This window comes from Acanthopagrus latus, chromosome 2 (assembly GCF_904848185.1).
Source record: "Acanthopagrus latus isolate v.2019 chromosome 2, fAcaLat1.1, whole genome shotgun sequence".
In the NCBI taxonomy this organism is placed as follows: Eukaryota; Metazoa; Chordata; class Actinopteri; order Spariformes; family Sparidae; genus Acanthopagrus; species Acanthopagrus latus.
In genome coordinates, this window is record NC_051040.1 from 7,451,245 (window position 1) to 7,471,143 (window position 19,899).

Sequence of the window (19,899 nt, forward strand, 5' to 3'; positions counted from 1 at the left end):
AGCTGGGGATGAGTACCATTTTGACTATGTTGTACGTTGTATGATATGTGATCAAATAAATGTATTTCTTCCTCCAAGTGAACAAAACTTCCTCACAAGTTAGAGGGTAGTGATTTACCTATAGGTCGAAGCCCAGTGCATACCTAAAGAGTGCCTTGGGAATATCTAAGTATACATGTACTTTTATCTAGAAACAATTTTTATTCCATTTATCCCTTTTGTGATTTGTGCACCTCAGCTCACAGTATTTGTGTTGACACTATGGTTTAGTTTACCAAAGGAATTAGGGGAGGATTCCATTTAGAATTATTTGTTATCACTATTGCTATACAGTATTCATTAAATTTTTTTTATCAAACACATTTGCACACAAAGAAAAATATCATTGGTTCTGAGCACTAGGTATTAGAAAGTTTTGAATGAGAAGTTATATCACCTTTATTTGTTAATAGTTATTCACCAGCAACTTACAAATAGTTTACACAGAGGACAGACACATACATAAAAATATTCTCCATCATATCTGTTGATAAGGAGCAGGAATTCTTTGTGTTTCCTTATTAAAAGAATCATTACACACATACACACACAGTAGAGAATTAAATGTGGGGGACAACTTAGAAAGTGTAACACTTGAAATCTGCATAGAGAAAAGCAAAAAATATCTGTTAATTCATTGTATATACAGGGCACCAGGGTCTAGTGCTGAAACTTTCAGGGACTGGGTGGAGGAAATGTTTTGAAAGTAATTTTCATTTGTGGGCATTTCAACATTGATCTGTTGAATCCAAATAAACTGAAAAATTTGTGAAGGATTTATCAACACAATGTACAGTATTTCTAATAAGCAATGTCCAAAAACAAACAATGTTTAATTGTTGTGCATGTATTTATTCATGTATTTCATCTTTACTCATTATTTCTTAATAGAAAGCAAAGTGGATATGTATGTATGCATTTAAGTGTGTGTGTGTGTGTGTGTGTGTGTGTGTGTGTGTGTGTGTGTGTGTGTGTGTGTGTGTGTGTGTGTGTGTGTTCACAGGACCAAATTGTGTCTAACTTGGAAGTCATGATTATAAAGCATTTCGTAGGAAATCCTAAAGCTCTTATGAAGCCACATTTATTTTAAAGAGCATTTTTATGCCAGTCTTGAGTTCTTTGATTTTCAGTCCATATATAATAGGGTCCAAAATAGGGGGGAACACTAAAATTGTAACGCCAAGAGCTCTTCTAATATAAGGGGACACAATTTTGATGCGATGAGCAGTTAGTGTAATAAAACCACTGAATTCTAGAACTAAGTAAATGACTAAATGTGTGCCACATGTCTGAATGGCTTTTTTTCTGGCATCACGCTGGTTAGTCATAACACATGTACGCAAAATCTGTGCATATGTGTACAGTATCACTGACAGAGGTCCAGCTTGACATATGAATATAGTGAACAGCCCGTAGTAGTTGTTCACTCTGGTGTCGTCACAGGTCAGTTTCACAATTGATGGATTGTTACAGTACAAATCTACTACATTTGTCCTGCAAATTTTAAGCCGTGCAAGTAATGAAAGCTGTACAACTATTAGTGAAATATTGATCGACCAAATTGAAACAATAATTTTAACTAAGGTATGTGGAGTCATGATGACATTATACTTTAAAGGACAACATATAGCAATGTATCTGTCATATGCCATGGCAGTCAAGGTCAGCACGTTTCCTCCACCATAAATGTGAGCCAGTAAAGCCTTAATAACACATGCAGGAAAGGAGATCCGTCTGTTCTGTGTCACAATGCTGTAAACAAGCTGAGGGAAAAGAGCTGTAGCACCCAACATGTCACTGATGGGCAAGTTAAACAGCAGGATAAACATGGGCTTATGAAGATTTGCCCTACAAGCAATAGTTGTTAATACCAACATGTTGCAAATCATAATAAACAGATATGTTAAAGTCCCAAACAAAAATGCTGGGTAGATGTATCTATTCGGTAGACCCAGTGTTTCTAATGTTAATAAAACTGCAGAAGATGCATTTGTGTACATCATCTTGCAAGTGTTAGCTTGTTGCTGTTGCTTCTTTTGCTGAAAAACAACTGTTAAAGGAGAGAAAAAAAAGCATTACATAATACATGTTAACAGACAACTGTGCTGTGGAATAAATCAGCTGTGCCTCTGCTATCTCACCTCTGGTAATATGTTGTCCTCTTCTCACATACAGTTGAAACCTGTTAGTTGTAAGTTGTAAGACTCAGCCTTTTATTGGCATGAAGCACATTGATATTACCCAAGACTGCAGTCCATTACATTTTGTCACAAGACTGACGTATCAGGTGCCCTGTTATCTCTGTTGGTTGATCATGTGTCCCAAGAACCATTGCTGTGTCCTAGCTGCTGTGACCCGCCCTGGACTGTCTTCACCTGGGAACTCCCAATAGAACAGCTAAGGAGCATCTCTGTATCAGGGGACCAACAACCTTCAACAAGGCCCTGGAAGACACAGAGATACTGTTGGGCAGCATGTTGGCCAGCACTGTCGCCTCACAGCAAGAATGTCATGATTTCAAATCCCACTCATGCAGGGCCTTTCTGTGCAGAGTTTGCACATTGTCCCTGTGTGTGTGTGCATGCGTGGGTTTACTCCAGGTAGTAAATCTCCAGTCACTGCCCTTCACCAAGACACTGGCTCAGATCTAAACTTGGTCCCAGAGTGGAACTTCTGCCCACGGCTCCCTCAAGTTGAGGATTAATACCAGTCTGACTATGTTATACACTGTATAATATTTGATCATAATCTGTGCATGAAATTTCATTTGTGTCACCTTTATTTTTTTTTTTAAGAACTTACAGAAGTTTTACATAGAGGATAGACACATACATGAAAATATTCGACATCATTTCTGTTGCTAAGGTGAAGAAATTCTTTGTATTTCAATTTTCAATAGAATCATTACACATACACACAGCAACAAACCAAATGTGGTGGACAACTTATTACAGAGTATAACAAATTAAATATTTGGTTTTATATTATATATATTTGTATGTTTGTATGTATACATTTCATTTAATTATTTATTTATTTATTTATTTATTCATTCATGCATCTAGCTAACTGTTGATGTATTCATTAGTAATGATTAAATAAGGAAGCCTATGCTGAATTTTTAACTAAAAGATTGAAGCAGAGGGATGGTATTAGACAAGTTTGCGTTTCCTCTGACTCTTTTTTGAACATCTCATTAGAATGGCCTGTTTTCTTTTGCAACACTCTTTTGTTGTTTCGTTTGTAGGTAAAAATAAAAAATGTACCTGTCTGACATTAAGATTTCAATCCATCAATTAACAAACAATCTCAGAAATAGCAAAAACAGTTGCTTTTTCCCAATCAACTGTTGGGCAGGCTGAGGAGTGTGATCCCCCGATAGTTGGAACACACCATCCGGTTCCCCTTTTTAAATAGTGGGACCACCACCCCAGTCTGCCAGTCCAGAGGCACTGTCCCCGACTGCCATGCAGTGTTGCAGAGACGTGTCAACCAAGACAGCCCCACAACATCCAGAGATTTGAGGTACTCAGGGCGGATCTCATCCATCCCAGGTGCTTTGCCACCGAGGAGCTTCCCGACTACCTCAGTGACTTCGGCTTGGGTGATGAATGAGACAACCTCTGAGTCCTCAGCCTCTGCTTCCTCTATGGAGGACATGTCAGTGGGATTGAGGAGATCCTCAAAGTATTCCTTCCACCGCCCGACAATGTCCCCAGTCGAGGTCAACAGCTCCCCACCTCCACTGTAAACAGTGTTGGTGGAGGACTGCTTCCCCCTCCTGAGGCACCGGATGGTTTGCCAGAATTACCTCGAGGCCGACCGATAGTCCTCCTCCATGGCCTCCCCGAACTTTTCCCAGACCCGAGTTTTTTGCTTCCGCGACCATGCTCGCTTGGCCTGCCGGTACCCGTCAGCTGCTTCAGGAGTCCTCCGGGCCAACCAGGCTCGATAGTACTCCTTCTTCAGCTTGACAGCATCCCTTACTTCCGGAGTCCACCACCGGGTTCGGGGATTGCCGCCACAACAGGCACCGGAGACCTTACGGCCACAGCTCCGGACAGCCACGTCAACAATAGAAGTGGAGAACAATGGTCCATTCGGACTCAATATCCCCAGCCTCCCTCGGGATCAGGTCCAAGCTCTCCCGGAGGTGGGAATTGAAGACCTCTTTGACAGAGGGTTCTGCCAGACATTCCCAGCAGACCCTCACAATACGTTTGGGTCAGCCAGTTCTGTCCAGTTTCCTCCCCTGCCAGCGGATCCGACTCACCACCAGGTGGTGATCAGTTGACAGCTCAGCCCCTCTCTTCACCCAAGTGTCCAAGACATATGGCCGGAGGTCAGATGACACGACCACAAAGTCGATCATTGACCTCCGGCCTAGGGTGTCCTGGTGTCACGTGCACATATGGACACCCTTATGCTTGAACATGGTGTTCGTTATGGACTGTTATGTGACTGGCACAGAAGTCCAGTAACAAAACACCACTCTGGTTCAGATCGGGGAGGCTGTTCCTTCCAAACACACCCCTCCAGGTAACACTGTCGCTGCCCACGTGAGCGTTGAAGTCCCCCAGAAGAACGACGGAGTCCCCGGTTGGAGCACTCTCCAGTACCCCTCCCAGGGACTCCAACAAGGCCGGGTACTCTACACTGCTGTTCGGCCCATAAGCCGAAACAACAGTGAGAGACCTATCCCCGACCCGAAGGCACAGGGAAATGACCCTCTCGTTCACTGGGGTAAACTCCAACACATGGCGGCTGAGCCGAGGAGCTATAAGCAAGCCCACACCAGCTCACCGCCTCTCACCGCGGGCAACTCCAGAATAGAAGAGAGTCCAGCCTCTCTCAAGGAGTTCGGTTCCAGAGCCCAGACTGTGCGTAGAGGAGAGTCCGACTATCTCTAGCCAGTACCGCTCAACCTCTCGCACCAGCTCAGGCTCTTTCCCCCCCAATGAGGTGACATTCCATGTCCCCATGGTTAGAGACAATTACATATCAAATGCTATGAAATAAATCAACGGTGCCTCTGCTATCTCACCTCTGGTAATATGTTGTCCTATTCTCACATATAGTTGAAACCTGTTAGTTGTAAGTTGTAAGACTCAGCCTTTTATTGGCATGAAGCACATTGATATTACCCAAGACTGCAGTCCATTACATTTTGTCACAAGACTGACGTATCAGGTGCCCTGTTATCTCTGTTGGTTGAGCATGTGTCCCATGAACACGTGCTGTGTCCTAGCTGCTGTGACCCGCCCTGGACTGTCTTCACCTGGGAACTCACAATAGAACAGCTAAGGAGCATCTCTGTATCAGGGGACCAACAACCTTCAACAAGGCCCTGGAGGACACAGAGATACTGTTGGGTGGTACACTGGCTAGCACTGTTGCCTCACAGCAAGAAGGTCTTGAGTTCAAATCCCACTCATGCAGGGCCTTTGTGTGAGGACTCTGCATGTTCTCCCTGTGTGTACGTGGGTTTACTCCAGGTAGTAAATCTCCAGTCACTGCCCTTCACCAAGGCACTGGCTCAGATCTGGAGAGCACATTAACTGCTGCCCACTGCTCCCTCGAGCTGGGGATGAGTACCATTTTGACTATGTTGTACATTGTATGATATGTGATCAAATAAATGTATTTCTTCCTCCAAGTGAACAAAACTTCCTCACAAGTTAGAGGGTAGTGATTTACCTATAGGTCGAAGCCCAGTGCATACCCAAAGAGTGCCTTGGGAATATCTAAGTATACATGTACTTTTATCTAGAAACAATTTTTATTCCATTTATCCCTTTTGTGATTTGTGCACCTCAGCTCACAGTATTTGTGTTGACACTATGGTTTAGTTTGCCAAAGGAATTAGGGGAGGATTCCATTTAGAATTATTTGTTATCACTATTGCTATACAGTATTCATTACATTTTTTTTATCAAACACATTTGCACACAAAGAAAAATATCACTGGTTCTGTGCACTAGGTATTAGAAAGTTTTGAATGAGAAGTTATATCACCTTTATTTGTTAATAGTTATTCATGAGCAACTCACAAATAATTCACACAGAGTGTGAATGTGTTTCCTCATTTAAAGAATCATTACACACATACACACACAGTAGAGAATTAAATGTGGTGGACAACTTCAAGAGTGTAACACTTGAAATCTGCATAGAGAAAAGCAAAAAATATCTGTTAATTAGTTGTATATACAGGGCACCAGGGTCTAGTACTGAATCTTTCAGGGACTGGGTGGAGGAAATGTTTTGAAAGTACTTTTCATTTGTGGGCATTTCAATATTGATCTGTTGAATCCGAATAAACTGAAAAATTAGTGAAGGATTTATCAACACAATGTACAGTATTTCTAATAAGCAATGTCCAAACACAAACTGTTTTTGAAAAAGATGTACAACACATTTGTATTTTTTGGGCACGTATTTATTCATGTATTTTATCTTTATTCATCATTTTTTTTATAGAAAGCAAAGTGGGTATGTATGTAGGCATGTGTGTGCGTGTGCGTGTGTGTGTGTGTGTGTGTTCACAGGACCAAATTTGTGTCTTATTTGGAAGTCAGCATTAGTTCCACAAATGATCATAAAAGATTTCATAGGAAAGCCTAAAGCTCTTACGAACCCACATTTATTTTGAAGAACATTTTTATACCAGTCTTGAGTTCTTTGGTTTTCAGTCCATATATAATAGGGTCCAAAATAGGGGGGAATACTAAAATTGTAACACCGAGAGCTCTTCTTATATAAGGGGACACAATTTTGATGCGATGAGCAGTTAGTGTAATACAAGCACTGAATTCTAGAACTAAGTAAATGACTAAATGTGTGCCACATGTCTGAATGGCTTTTTTTCGGGCATCACGCTGGTTAGTCATAACACATGTACGCAAAATCTGTGCATATGTGTACAGTATCACTGACAGAGGTCCAGCTTGACATATGAATATAGTGAACAGCCCGTAGTAGTTGTTCACTCTGGTGTCGTCACAGGTCAGTTTCACAATTGATGGATTGTTACAGTACAAATCTACTACATTTGTCCTGCAAATTTTAAGCCGTGCAAGTAATGAAAGCTGTACAACTATTAGTGAAATATTGATCGACCAAATTGAAACAATTATTTTAACTAAGTTATGTAGATTCATGATAACATTATACTTTAAAGGACGACATATACAGTAGCAATGTATCTGTCATATGCCATGGCAGTCAAGGTCAGCACGTTTCCTCCACCATAAATGTGAGCCAGTAAAGCCTGAATAACACATGCAGGAAAGGAGATCCGTCTGTTTTGTGTCACAATGCTGTAAACAAGCTGAGGGAAAAGAGCTGTAGCACCCAACATGTCACTGATGGGCAAGTTGAACAGCAGAATAAACATGGGCCTGTGCAGCTTTGCACTACAAGCAATAGTTGTTAATACCAACAAGTTGCAAAACATAAGAAACAGATATGTTAAAGTCCCAAACAAAAATGCTGGGTAGATGTATCTATTAGGTAAACCCAGTGTTTCCAATGTTAATAAAACTGAAGCAGATGCATTTGTGTACATCATCTTGCAAGTGTTAGCTTGTTGCTGTTGCTTTCTTTTGCTGAAACAACTGTTAAAAGAGAAAGAAAAAACATTACATTGTACATGTGAACAGACAATTATATATTAAGTGCTATGAAATAAATCAGCTGTGCCTCTGCTATCTCACCTCTGGTAATATGTTGTCCTCTTCTCACATACAGTTGAAACCTGTTAGTTGTAAGTTGTAAGACTCAGCCTTTTATTGGCATGAAGCACATTGATATTACCCAAGACTGCAGTCCATTACATTTTGTCACAAGACTGACATATCAGGTGCCCTGTTATCTCTGTTGGTTGAGCATGTGTCCCAAGAACCATTGCTGTGTCCTAGCTGCTGTGACCCGCCCTGGACTGTCTTCACCTGGGGACTCCCAATAGAACAGCTAAGGAGCATCTCTGTATCAGGGGACCAACAACCTTCAACAAGGCCCTGGAAGACACAGAGACATTGTTGGGCAGCATGTTGGCCAGCACTGTCGCCTCACAGCAAGAATGTCATGATTTCAAATCCCACTCATGCAGGGCCTTTCTGTGCAGAGTTTGCACATTCTCCCTGTGTGTGTGTGTGCATGCGTGGGTTTACTCCAGGTAGTAAATCTCCAGTCACTGCCCTTCACCAAGACACTGGCTCAGATCTAAACTTGGTCCCAGAGTGGAACTCCTGCCCACGGCTCCCTCAAGTTGAGGATTAATACCAGTCTGACTATGTTATACACTGTATAATATTTGATCATAATCTGTGCATGAAATTTCATTTGTGTCACCTTTATTTTTTTTTTAAGAACTTACAGAATTTTTACATAGAAGATAGACACATACATAAAAATATGCGACATCATTTCTGTTGCTAAGGTGAAGAAATTCTTTGTTTTTCATTTTTTAATAGAATCATTACACATACACACAGCAACAAACCAAATGTGGTGGACAACTTATTACAGAGTATAACAAATGAAATCTGCATAAAGAAAAACAAAGATCTGTTGATTAGTTGTATATACAGGGCACCAATCTTTCAGGGACTGTATGGAGGAATTGTTTTGAAAGTACTTTTCATTTTTGGGCATTTCAGTTTTGGTCTGTTGAATCCAAATATACTAAAAAAATGGCTGAAGAATTTATGAACACAGTGTACATTATTTCTAATCAACAATGTCTAAACACAAACTGTGTAAAAAAAAGAATGTACAAAAACATTTGTATTCACTGTTCACATGCTCCTTTTTATTTACTCATTTCATTTTTATTTATACATTTTTCACTGAAAGCAAAGTGGGTATTTATGTATGTATGTGTGTGTGTGTGTGTGTGTGTGTGTGTGTGTGTGTGTGTGTGTGTGTGTGTGTGTGTGTGTGTGTGTGTGTGTGTGTGTCATTCTCAAATGCTTCTAACATATATACTTAAATATGGGAATCGTTAATGTTGAAGAGGACAAAATAAATCAATATAGAGGCTTTAATACATATGATAATGGTTGATGAATTAAATTGTATTTTGCAGAATATATTTGGTTATATATTATATGTATATATATATGTATTTTGTTTTTCTGGTGACCTGAGCGACATGAACCAACCTGGTATATACCCCGAAATACTTTACAACTCAACGACAACAGCCACATCAAGACGACCATAATAAGGAGAGAATAACTGCAAAGGTTTACCACAGGATGCAACACTTACAAAACTGAAGAACTGTGTGGCCAGGTCACAACTAAAGAACTCCAGAGCTGCGCTGAGAACATCTTGTGGACTGGTCAGACACAACAAGACAGACATGGTGGTCACCTGTGAAACATGGTGGAGCTGCGATACTGTGGCATGTGTGACTACTGACAAAAGCAGAATGAATTCTAGGATGTACATAATAATTTTATATATTTGGAGACACTAGTTTTGATTACAAGTGTACTAGATTTAGATGTTTATATGAACATATGTATAAATTTGAACAAAAAATGAATAAAGTTTTAATTCACATTTCTCTTTAAGAATATTCGAATGCTCTGCTTGAGTTCTTTGGTTTTCAGTCCATAAATAACTGGGTCCAAAAACGGGGGGAAAATTAAAACTGACACACCCAGAGCTCTTCTCAGTAAAGGGGACACACTCTCAAAGCGATGAGCGAGGAGTGTAGCTAGAGTGTTGATTTGTAGAATAAGGTAAATGGTTAAATGTGTGCCACATGTCTGAATGGCTTTTTTTCGGGCATCAGGCTGGTTAGTCATAACACATGTACGCAAAATCTGTGCATATGTGTATAGAATTATTGAGAGTGATCCGCCTTGGAGAAAGACAATGAAAAATATTCCATAGTAGTTGTTCACGCTGGTGTTGTCACAGGTCAATTTCAATAATGATGGATTGTTACAGTACAAATCCACTATGTTTGTTCTGCAAAACCTGAGCCGTTTAAATAACAAGAACAGAGTACCAATTACTGAGAAATTAAGTAACCATATAAAAATAATCATTCTTACCAAGCAAAGAGGAGTCATGATGGCACTGTACCTCAATGGACAACATATAGCAATGTATCTGTCATATGCCATGGCACTCAAGATCAGCAAGTTCCCTGTACCATAAAAATGAACCAGAAAAGCCTGAACAAAACACCCAGGGAGGGAAATTAGTCTGTTTTGTGTCACAATGCTGTAAACAAGCTGAGGGAAAAGAGCTGTCGCACCCAACATGTCACTGATGGGCAAGCTGAACAGCAGGATAAACATGGGCCTGTGCAGCTTTGCACTACAAGCAATAGTTATTAATACCAACAAGTTAAAAAACATTATACACATATATGTTAAAGTCCCAAACAGGAAGGCTGGGTAAACGTATGCATTTGATAAACCCAGTGTTTCCAATGTTAGTAAAGCTGCAGAAGATGCATTTGTATACATAATTGCACTGTACTTTAGACTATAATTTTGTTGTAGTGTTGCATCTTTTGTCGAAAGGTTTGCCAACCCCTTCCCACTGATGAAGGAACAATTTTCAGCTGAAAGAAGAGAAAAAACACAGAGCAATCATAAGCAAATATCTGACATTATGTGCTGTGGACTGATTTCAGCTGCCTCTGCTATCTTACCTTTGGCAATACGTTATCCTAGTCTCCTAGTTAGAAGACATGATGTGAAAGACACGAGCACAAGGCAACACTAAGCTCAGGGTTTACCTGTGACATTACCCAAGAGTGCAGAGCAGACGGTTTTTATAGCACAGCTGACATAAAGGTGGAGTGTAACGCATGATGTAACACAGGTTAAAAACAGTTGTCTTTTGTTTGGACATCAGTGACAGAATTAAGTTTTAAACTACGTGCGGATGTTTTAACATTTGTCTTAAGCCATTTTATTGACTTTATATACGTATGTAATTTCATTAATATGTGCATCTTTTTTTAATGCTCTAATGAATCTCATATTTTGTTTACGCATGCGTTCGACTCTCAAGAATATGAATTAATTAATTAATTGATTAATGCAATTTTAATAGCAGTGAGCGAGCAGGACCGGACAGACGGTTTTATTTATCTTTTAAAGTCTCAAGAAAATTTCACTAAGCTTGTTTTTCCATCTGGATAATGTGCCTGTATTCTGTACTACAACATTTATTGGATGAGTCATATTTGTAAGCATGAATAGGTGACATGTTGGAGCCTGGTATCCCAATCCTAAATAAAATGACAAGTGTATGATCACTTCCCAAGTCCCAATTTATTTTTAACATGCTACAAAAAACTTGTTGTGAAACACTCTCAGTTTCATACTAATGACTATATATGAACTACATAAGTTGTTTGAATAAGGTTTACTTTATTTCACCATCAGCAAATTACAGCTGTTAATCTTCCATAGCCACAAAAAGATACATTAGCTCATCGCTATGCATCCTGCTAAAAGTTGTGTTTACAAAAGAAATATAATATTAAAAGTATGCTGTGACAAATGCATGGTCCAAGATCAAGACATTACATGTTCTCTAAACCTGGTGATTAAAATATTTGTTTTTCTCCTTTTTTTCATGAAGGAGCTAATTGTGAATTTCCCAGTAAAAGCTCATTAGCTATGCTTGTTTGTCAGGCAGTTTGCTTACTTGAGAGTTCTTATTAATTTAAGTATAAGTTACCAACTTAATAACGTAACATATTGACACTCTAAGTTTCTAAACTCGTCCAAAACTGACACTTTGGTAGTTTGGCTAAACCGTCCTACAATCCCAAAGCAAGCTTTAGTAAAATTGAGAATGAGACTTAAAAATCTGCTTTTACTACTACTTTTACTTTTAGTACCTCTAAGTTGCTCCAAGTTTTGTACCACTCAGGTGAATCTATAATATTCTGTCTCCATGTCTTCATCTGGCCAAACATAAAACCAAATGTAAGTGTATTATGTTGTATTTATTGTGTTTTTTTAGTACTGTACTTTGTTTTTTAGCACTAATGCTAATAATGTACTGTATATTAGAAAGGGGCTGTATACATAACGTTTTAATTACTTTCTGATGTAAGAACTCTTTATATAAAATGATAGCTGACTATATGCACCTGGTTTTAATCTGGTAATTTGCTCTTCTGATATTTGTTTTCAGTAAATGAACAGCATGAAATATGTTTCAGCATATCTGGATTTTATTAAGGGACCATACAGAAAGCAAGGCACATCTTGTGTATATCACACATTGTTTTTGATTCAACAATAATTGTGTGTGTGATTAATGGATGTAAAGATTTTTACATTTTAGACACCAAGAAGCTGTGATGCATAATGGGTTAATCTAAATGTGAACACTAAAGAAGATGGGCCGCAAGGGTCCGTCTTCTTTATACAAAACAATATTTAGATACAGAGTCAATGTGAAGAGGATACAAACAGGTACAAATCATGTCTGAGACACAGTTTTACAAAAGATGAATGAAATAAAGAAGTAATTTTAAGTATTGTATAATTGACTATGTGCAATATGGGACAATTTTTCTCCATTCAGAATCATAAACAATTTTAACAACTCAAAGCACTGTACAATCTTAAAGAAACACAAAAGATCTCAATATAAAGTACATGTTTCCAAAAATGTAACAAGGACAGGTACTCGAGTAACATGTTTTTACATCTGCAGTAAGATACACACACTTTGAGCCAGTTTCAACTCATCATTATCAGCTGTGAGAATCCAACACTCAGAATCACTGACTTGGCTATAATATGTTCATCACCTGTAATTTAGAGCAAGTTGTATTGCGGAAAAGGTATATCGACCCAAATAATGCACCTCAAATCCAGAGAAGAATGTTCTGTCTGCCACACTTGAAACCAAAAACTGTTGTGAGTGAGTCCAGCCTGTGTTCATGTTCATATACTTGTTTTGGTTCAGTGCACAGATGGTATTGTTTCCACAATAATGCTTACACCATCAGAGCGCTGCTGAGATAGCACAATGTAATGTTAATGATTGCAGTACAAAAAGACAAGATTCAGCTGTTAACCCGCCTTGTGTGAATATTTAGATGGATACTCTGCGTCCTTTCAAGACTCTCAGGAGAGTGTTTCGTATTTCACTTGTGTACAGCCCGTATACAAGTGGATTCAGAAGTGGTGGTATGAGAAATATCAGCATGCCCATGATCTTTTGCAAGTCAGTTGAGACATTTTTGAACCTGTGAGATAAAATTGTGAAAGTCCCCACAATCTCAAATATGATAAAAATGACCATCTGTGCCACACATGTGTTGACAGCTTTCATCTTTGCTTCAGACCTCCGTGAAACCACACAGGTGATCAGAATCTTCACATAGGAAAACGCCTGCACAGACACACATACAGCCTGCATGAGGGCTGTGTTAAACAATCCTATGATGTTATTGACTGCCGTGTTTCCGCATGTGAGCTTCAGCAGAGACGGGTTATCACAGAACACATTCATGATTACAGATTTGCACCTGGGAATACGTGTCTGCAAAGAGAAAAGTGATACAATCAAGACAAAGTCAAGACCCCAAACTAGACAGATAATCAGTATAACGACTCTGGGGGTCATAATAGAGCTGTAGCGCAACGGCATGCAGATGGCAGCATAGCGATCGACGGACATTGCTGCGAGAATAAACAAGATACCACCGCCATACATGTGAAGCAGGAACGCCTGTAAAACACAGAGAGGATAGTAAACCGTATTTGTCTCCGTAACAATGTCTGAAAGGACTTTTGGTAGCATTGCAGTTATGCCTATCAGATCATTGAGGGGAAGGCTGAACAGGATGAAGTACATTGGCTTGTGAAGGTTCCTCTTCACAATGATCAGAGTCAGCAAAGTCAGGTTGAAAAGGATGCCAAAAAAATAAACCGTTATACCAAGGAAAAATATGGGATACTTTCCTCCAGGCGGAATGACAAATGGGTCCAAGGTCAACTCAGAGCTGAACCCGAAAGATTCATTCTCCATTTTCACTTCAGTTAGGAGTAAGAAAAACTGTGATGAAATTGCATGATTGAAAATTTGAATGAATGTCTAAAGCAATCAGAAGTAAGACAACATGTCACTTTCAAAGCAGCACTGCAGAAAGTGCTGAGAGCTGCGCTGCCCACGAAAATGTATTTATTGTCACCACAACGTTAACTTGGTTACGTCACCATTTGCCTCTGGGAGTGCTTGGAGTTTTGCAGAGACCAAAAATCAGGAGAACTAGTTTAAAGTTTAAAGCTCTGAGATCCTTAGAAACCCAGCAAATATGCACTGTGAAAAAAAGAAAACTGTAAACTATATGTTTTATTAGACAAATAACTGTTAATAGAGTGTGTCCTTACATTACTTGTTTACAATTGGGTTAAACAAAAGGAGCTCGAGTTATGGATTGTTGTGGTTAGTTAGCTGTTGTTTAAAAGGCTTTTTGAAGTAGAGGTGCTCACACATTGCTGAATTAATTTCCAGCTAATGTTTAAAATAAGAATAGAAGAGATGGTGAGTACAGGTAATATCAGCATGACAGGCTAAAGGTGTAAAGAAACAGATACAGAAAAAATGTATAATGACACATATAAAACAATGAAAAAAACAATAACCCAAAGAGTTTTTTCTAATTTTCTACATTCTGTGACAGTACGTGCACAGACATCACCATCTCTATGTATATTAGAGTAAGATCTAAAATCAGCGTTTTCCATGAAGGGATATCTACACTAGAAACTAAAATCAGTTTCATTGTATTTGGAACTGCATGAATTGATTAACTGCATCGTCTCAATCAATAAGATAAGAACAAAATGACCAACAGACAGTGACCGAGTATATACAGTATATGGTGGGCCTTATCAAAGAAGTTACAAGTTACATTTATTGTCAAGGGTTTAAAAGATAAGAATGTGCTACATCAGAATAAGATGGAAACAAGAGTTAGTGGCCTTCATAATCATTGTTATTTGTGCATTTGTGACATTTTGTAGATGGATTCAGTGGTAGACCCAAATGTGGACACCGGGGGAAGATTATGAATTTATTGAACAGGCAGGTGGAGGTGAAGAGCTCCAACTCAGGCAGGTGGCTCTGTGTGAGGAGGTGGAGGACACTCGTAGTTGTGTGGGCCGTGTGCTCAGGGAGTCCAGAGAGTGCAGGGTGGCGGGGTGAGACACGAGAAAACACTTGATCCGTTAGGTTGGCCATGTACCAGCTAGAGCTGGGGATGATAATCAGTAAAGAGACAAGAGTATAAGAACGGCAGCTGATCACTCCAAATTGCGCGGCAGGTCAGCAGGAAACTGTGATCAGCCTCCCCAGCACCTCTGAAGCACAAAACACAACAAACAAACATGACAGCTTTGTTACGACTAGGCTTTAATCATTCAAATTATAGGAGCTTGGTTATGTATAAAGATATGTTTCATGTATTGTGGTCTCTACTCTCAATATAGGCTGGACTTTTCAGATTTTCACTTTTACCTCTTAAGTTTGACTGTCTTTTTGAAAGGTGGACTATAAAGTCTAATATGAAGGCCACATTTTGGCCTATAGCACTCTGCAAAGTTAAAAAATATTATGTAACTAGATGCACGACTATTGGCAAAGTTACATCAGCAAGCTGTGTCATTGCTTTGTCAAAACACTTTATTAATGAGCCCCCTTGAGATTTAATTAAATGATGTATTATTAAGTGTCTCATATTCTAATCAATCCCCGGACAATTAGTAAACCTCCAGCTGTTAATGAGATTCCTTGGTGTTTGCTAATGAAGAAGGGGGCTTAATAACACCCGAGGGAAGCTTTAACAACTTGTAAACATTTGATTCCTTAACTTTAATCATTAAGTGAGACTTTATGTCAAACATTTCACAGGAAAATTCACAGTTATAGTTAAACTATCACAACTGAGACTTGGATTTGTGTTTTTTTTCTCCTTATTCATCTCCAGTTTCATATAAAATACATAGTTTTGATTAATTTTCTAGATTTATTAATCAATTAAAAACGTACAGAATATTAGATTTGCACTTTTTTATACATGTCCCAGAAGAAAAACACTAATTGAAACATAGTCCTTAAGTGGTCACATCAGGCCTCTGGGAACAAGGACCCTGTACATGGATACAAAACGGCCGTTAGGACATTAGGACACTGAGAAAGACTAATCATCTCACCCAGGAGCAAAGGACACGACGGACCCTTGAGTGGCTTTAATAATTGATTTGACCCTCTAGTGTCTTCCTGTGGTCTTTCTGCTGTATACCATGATAATCATCATGATATCGGCAGTAATGATAATAATTTGGCTCTGATATATGTGCTACCACCCACACAGATATGCACAGAGAGATACCCATATACATTACATTGTATACATTGTACATTAATACAATGTATGTGTGGGAGTGTGTATTTGAGTGTACAAATATATACACACACACACACTGACCCACACACTCACACCCACACATACACTAGCTGTCACTAAAGAGACATCGCCGGGCACCGAGACCTGAGGCAAGGAGGAGGCTACCTTTGGGGGCCAGAAACACTGAGAGAGATCACGGCCCAAGGCCACAGGGAGCGCTGCCACAGAGACCACCCCAACCCAGGCAGACAGACAGGAGGCCCTGCACCAAGGTGCAGAGCCCTCTCGCCACCCAGGTCAAAACCGTCCATGGGACAGCACCCCCAGCAGCCAGACCAGAGACAACTCCCAGTCCTGCAGGCCCCCATGAGGAAACACTGGAGCTAAAAACTGACAGACTACAACAGTAAAATAAGGCGAAAAGCATAGAGGCTAAAAACACAAGGAACTAAAACAGTAAGATAGGATAAAGGATACAAATGCTAGGACAAACACAGCTTAAAAGGAATTAAAAATAGTTAAAGAAATCAATTAAATTCCTGATTGAAAAGGTGGGTCCTGAGCCTTTTTTTAAAAGCCTCACCAGTCTCTGCGACCCTGAGGTTCTCCAGCAGGCTGTTCCACAGTCAGAGCCCATAATTACTGAAAGCCGTAATAAGCCGTATAAAACATAATGTATTGGGCCTGATAGTACTTGTGCAGTTTAATAGGATTTTATCCCAGTGTGTGAGCGTGTATGACTCTGACACTGTTCATAAAGGTTCCTGTGTGTCAGTAAAAACATTTATTTCCTCGAAATGTAATATAAAAATGTATACTTTAAGTAGCTGAAGTGGAGCAAAAACCCTCTGTGAATATTTCAGATGTCAAATTATTCATTATTCTTTATAATCTGAACACAGCTGGCAGAGTGACTGACATGAAGTCATTTAAGGTAACTTGGGATACTAGCACCGTTCTGCATCGTTCAATACTATACAAAAGGTGTTCGCTTTGACCCACGGGCCACCATCGAGTTTTAGTTTTGGACCTTTAAGAGAAACAACCTGGGCATCCATGTTTTTTAGAGTACATTGAAATCTCACTGAAATTTTATTTGCATTTTATTGAATTTTAATCATCAGTTAATATAATCAATACGCAGTGCTTATTGAGCGGTGTCAAAGAAATACAGGAAGAGATGGTGACCTTGCAGACTGACCTCTGACTTCTGACTTTACTTACCCCAAACTCTTCAACATGTCTAAACCAAAGCTGTATTTATTATCATATTGTAATTCCTAAGAAAGCCCACATGAAATCTAAGTAAAGTGTAGCCTAATAAAAAGTTTGTCCCAAAGCTGATTCAGCGGCTACAACAAGCTAAATTAAATATTAAACTTATTTAACACAAGTATCATATGTACAGCACAATGATTCTGAAACATGTTAAATGAAATGCAGGTTTTACAGTGGGGAGGGCAATGAACTGATGTCAGATGGGTATAAAAGAAGTCGACATCAAGCTGCTGAGTGGAGACTCCACCTTTACAAGACAGGTACTGTCATCTGAGAGAAGTTACAACATCGTGACTATGCCAGGTTGCCACATATTGATTGTTTATTATGTTGTTCATTTGACTGCTTCATTTTCGCTTTATTTTGGACTACATAATGAAATTTGCAGCAGATAACAGAATGTGAATATGAGCTGTGAATATGAACTTTTTGTCATTGTCTCCTCCAGGGTTTCCATCAAATTAAAGAGAATGGAAAGCAACACGACAGTCTCGGGCGATATCCTAGAGATCCAGGGCTTTGACGTGTCTCCAGAGTTTGTGTATCCTCTGTTTTTCCTCCTGCTGTTTGTATACTTTTCATTGCTCTTTTCTAACATTGGAGTCCTTGTTCTCATCATCACTGAGAAGAGTTTGCACCAGCCAATGTATATGCTGTTTTGCAACCTGTCTGTGAATGATCTCATAGGTAACACAGTCCTACTGCCTCAGCTGATGGCTCACATCATTTCAACAGAGCGGTTCATCACCTACAACCAGTGTGCCGTTCAAGCCTTTTGCAGCCACACGTTCGGCTCAGCCTCTCATATCATTCTCATCATTATGGCAGTTGACAGATATGTGGCGATATGTCACCCCTTAAGGTACAGCTCAATAATGACCACCAATACTGTGATCGGGCTGTCAGTGTCTGCATGGGGGATGTCATTCCTGCTCGTGTCTATTCTGATCGGTCTCACAGTGAGGCTGTCCCGCTGTAGGTCACTGATACAAAACGCCTACTGTGATAACGCATCACTGTTCAAGCTCTCCTGCGACGATGTGTCCATCAACAATATCTATGGGCTCTTTTTCACCGTGCTGCTGTTTAGTTGCTCAATCGGAGGCATAGCTGTCACCTACTTCCGGATAGCTCTCATCTGCTGGATCAGGAAAAACAAAGAGCTGAACAACAGAGCGCTGCAAACATGCGCGAGCCACCTCGTTCTTTATCTCATCATGCTCTGGTCGGGGTTTTTAACAATCATATTGCATCGTTTCCCAGATTACCCAGACTTGAGGAAGATTGCATACATTTTATTTCATGTGGTCCCTGCTAATTTAAATCCTGTCATTTATGGAATGCAAACAAGGTCATTACGGGATAAAATCATGCAAATACTGCAAAGAAAAGTGATTCCATTAAGACATGCTTAGGACATGTTCTTAGATAATCCTAGAATGGATATTAAGTTAAGGCTTCATCTTCGTTATTATCCTTGTTTGTGTTATTTCTCTCATCCGCGTGACATTTTGTGTTACATGATGATTACTTTTTTGGCAAACTAAATAGTTGTGTTTAAATTGTCATCAGTAGTTTATTTCAGTTGGAGTCCTCAGATGAAAACTGGGGGAGACATATTAAGCCTTTTAAGCTTTTCGGCCTCGCCTGCATATTCGGTTTTTAATGATTGAATAGAGGATTCTATCTCATTTCAATTATCTTGATCATTTATTTATTTATTTATTTTATTTATTCATCTTTTATCTATCCTTGTTTATTCATGTTTTTTTCCTCATCTTTTCTGATCTTGTTCTTTATTGCTGCTGGTCTCTGAGAGCTACCAAACAACATTTTATTGTATGACTACAATGACAAATGAAGTGTTTTATGTCCTTTTTGTCTAAATGTTTATTTGATAATGGTAATCTTATGTGCTCCTAAATCAACTACTAAATCAACTCAAAGGCTTGATCATACGGCACTTCTAATTGAATCACTTTTTACACCTGGTCTGTTTGTATCTTGAGCACGAAGGTATTTTATATATATAACATTGATACACATTGATATACAACTTCTTTTTTTTTTTCTTTTTTTTTTGCGCTTAATTCCTTTTGTGTATTCTTAAGAAACAATCCAATTCACAAAAGTTGGGACACGTGTTCCTGAGCCCATGTAGTGACACAATC

General features: G+C 39.3%; 5 protein-coding genes across 5 annotated transcripts; 1 reads left to right on the forward strand and 4 right to left on the reverse strand.

The window, feature by feature from the left end:
• Nucleotides 1–266: 266 nt before the first annotated feature.
• Nucleotides 267–2,039, reverse strand: LOC119007903 (olfactory receptor 4D9-like). Its single transcript, XM_037077855.1, has 2 exons — nucleotides 1,282–2,039; nucleotides 267–333 (listed from the first exon to the last, which is right to left on the reverse strand). Exons 1-2 carry the CDS (start codon nucleotides 2,037–2,039, stop codon nucleotides 267–269), a joined length of 825 nt encoding a protein of 274 aa, XP_036933750.1.
• A 4,629-nt stretch (nucleotides 2,040–6,668) lies between these two features.
• On the reverse strand, nucleotides 6,669–7,606 carry LOC119007910 (olfactory receptor 4D11-like). Its single transcript, XM_037077868.1, is given in 2 exon segments — nucleotides 6,669–7,229; nucleotides 7,232–7,606. Coding segments are annotated over 2 exon segments (936 nt in total).
• A 1,993-nt stretch (nucleotides 7,607–9,599) lies between these two features.
• LOC119007953 (putative gustatory receptor clone PTE03) lies at nucleotides 9,600–10,529 on the reverse strand. Its single transcript, XM_037077940.1, has one exon. It carries the CDS (start codon nucleotides 10,527–10,529, stop codon nucleotides 9,600–9,602), a length of 930 nt encoding a protein of 309 aa, XP_036933835.1.
• Nucleotides 10,530–13,131: 2,602 nt separating this feature from the next.
• LOC119007960 (olfactory receptor 8D1-like) lies at nucleotides 13,132–14,070 on the reverse strand. The gene has a single exon (XM_037077954.1). It carries the CDS (start codon nucleotides 14,068–14,070, stop codon nucleotides 13,132–13,134), a length of 939 nt encoding a protein of 312 aa, XP_036933849.1.
• Nucleotides 14,071–18,198: 4,128 nt separating this feature from the next.
• LOC119007967 (olfactory receptor 5B12-like) lies at nucleotides 18,199–19,143 on the forward strand. The gene has a single exon (XM_037077967.1). It carries the CDS (start codon nucleotides 18,199–18,201, stop codon nucleotides 19,141–19,143), a length of 945 nt encoding a protein of 314 aa, XP_036933862.1.
• Nucleotides 19,144–19,899: the final 756 nt, after the last annotated feature.

Coding starts and splice junctions, on each gene's coding strand:
- LOC119007960 (XM_037077954.1), bottom strand. CDS start 14,070: ATGGAGAATGAATCTTTCGGGTTCAGCTCTGAGTTGACCTTGGACCCA.
- LOC119007903 (XM_037077855.1), bottom strand. CDS start 2,039: ATGTACACAAATGCATCTTCTGCAGTTTTATTAACATTAGAAACACTG. Junction 334..1,281: donor TTAGTTCTAGAATTCAGTGG/TTTTATTACACT, acceptor ATTTAATGAATA/CTGTATAGCAATAGTGATAA.
- LOC119007967 (XM_037077967.1), top strand. CDS start 18,199: ATGGAAAGCAACACGACAGTCTCGGGCGATATCCTAGAGATCCAGGGC.
- LOC119007953 (XM_037077940.1), bottom strand. CDS start 10,529: ATGTATACAAATGCATCTTCTGCAGCTTTACTAACATTGGAAACACTG.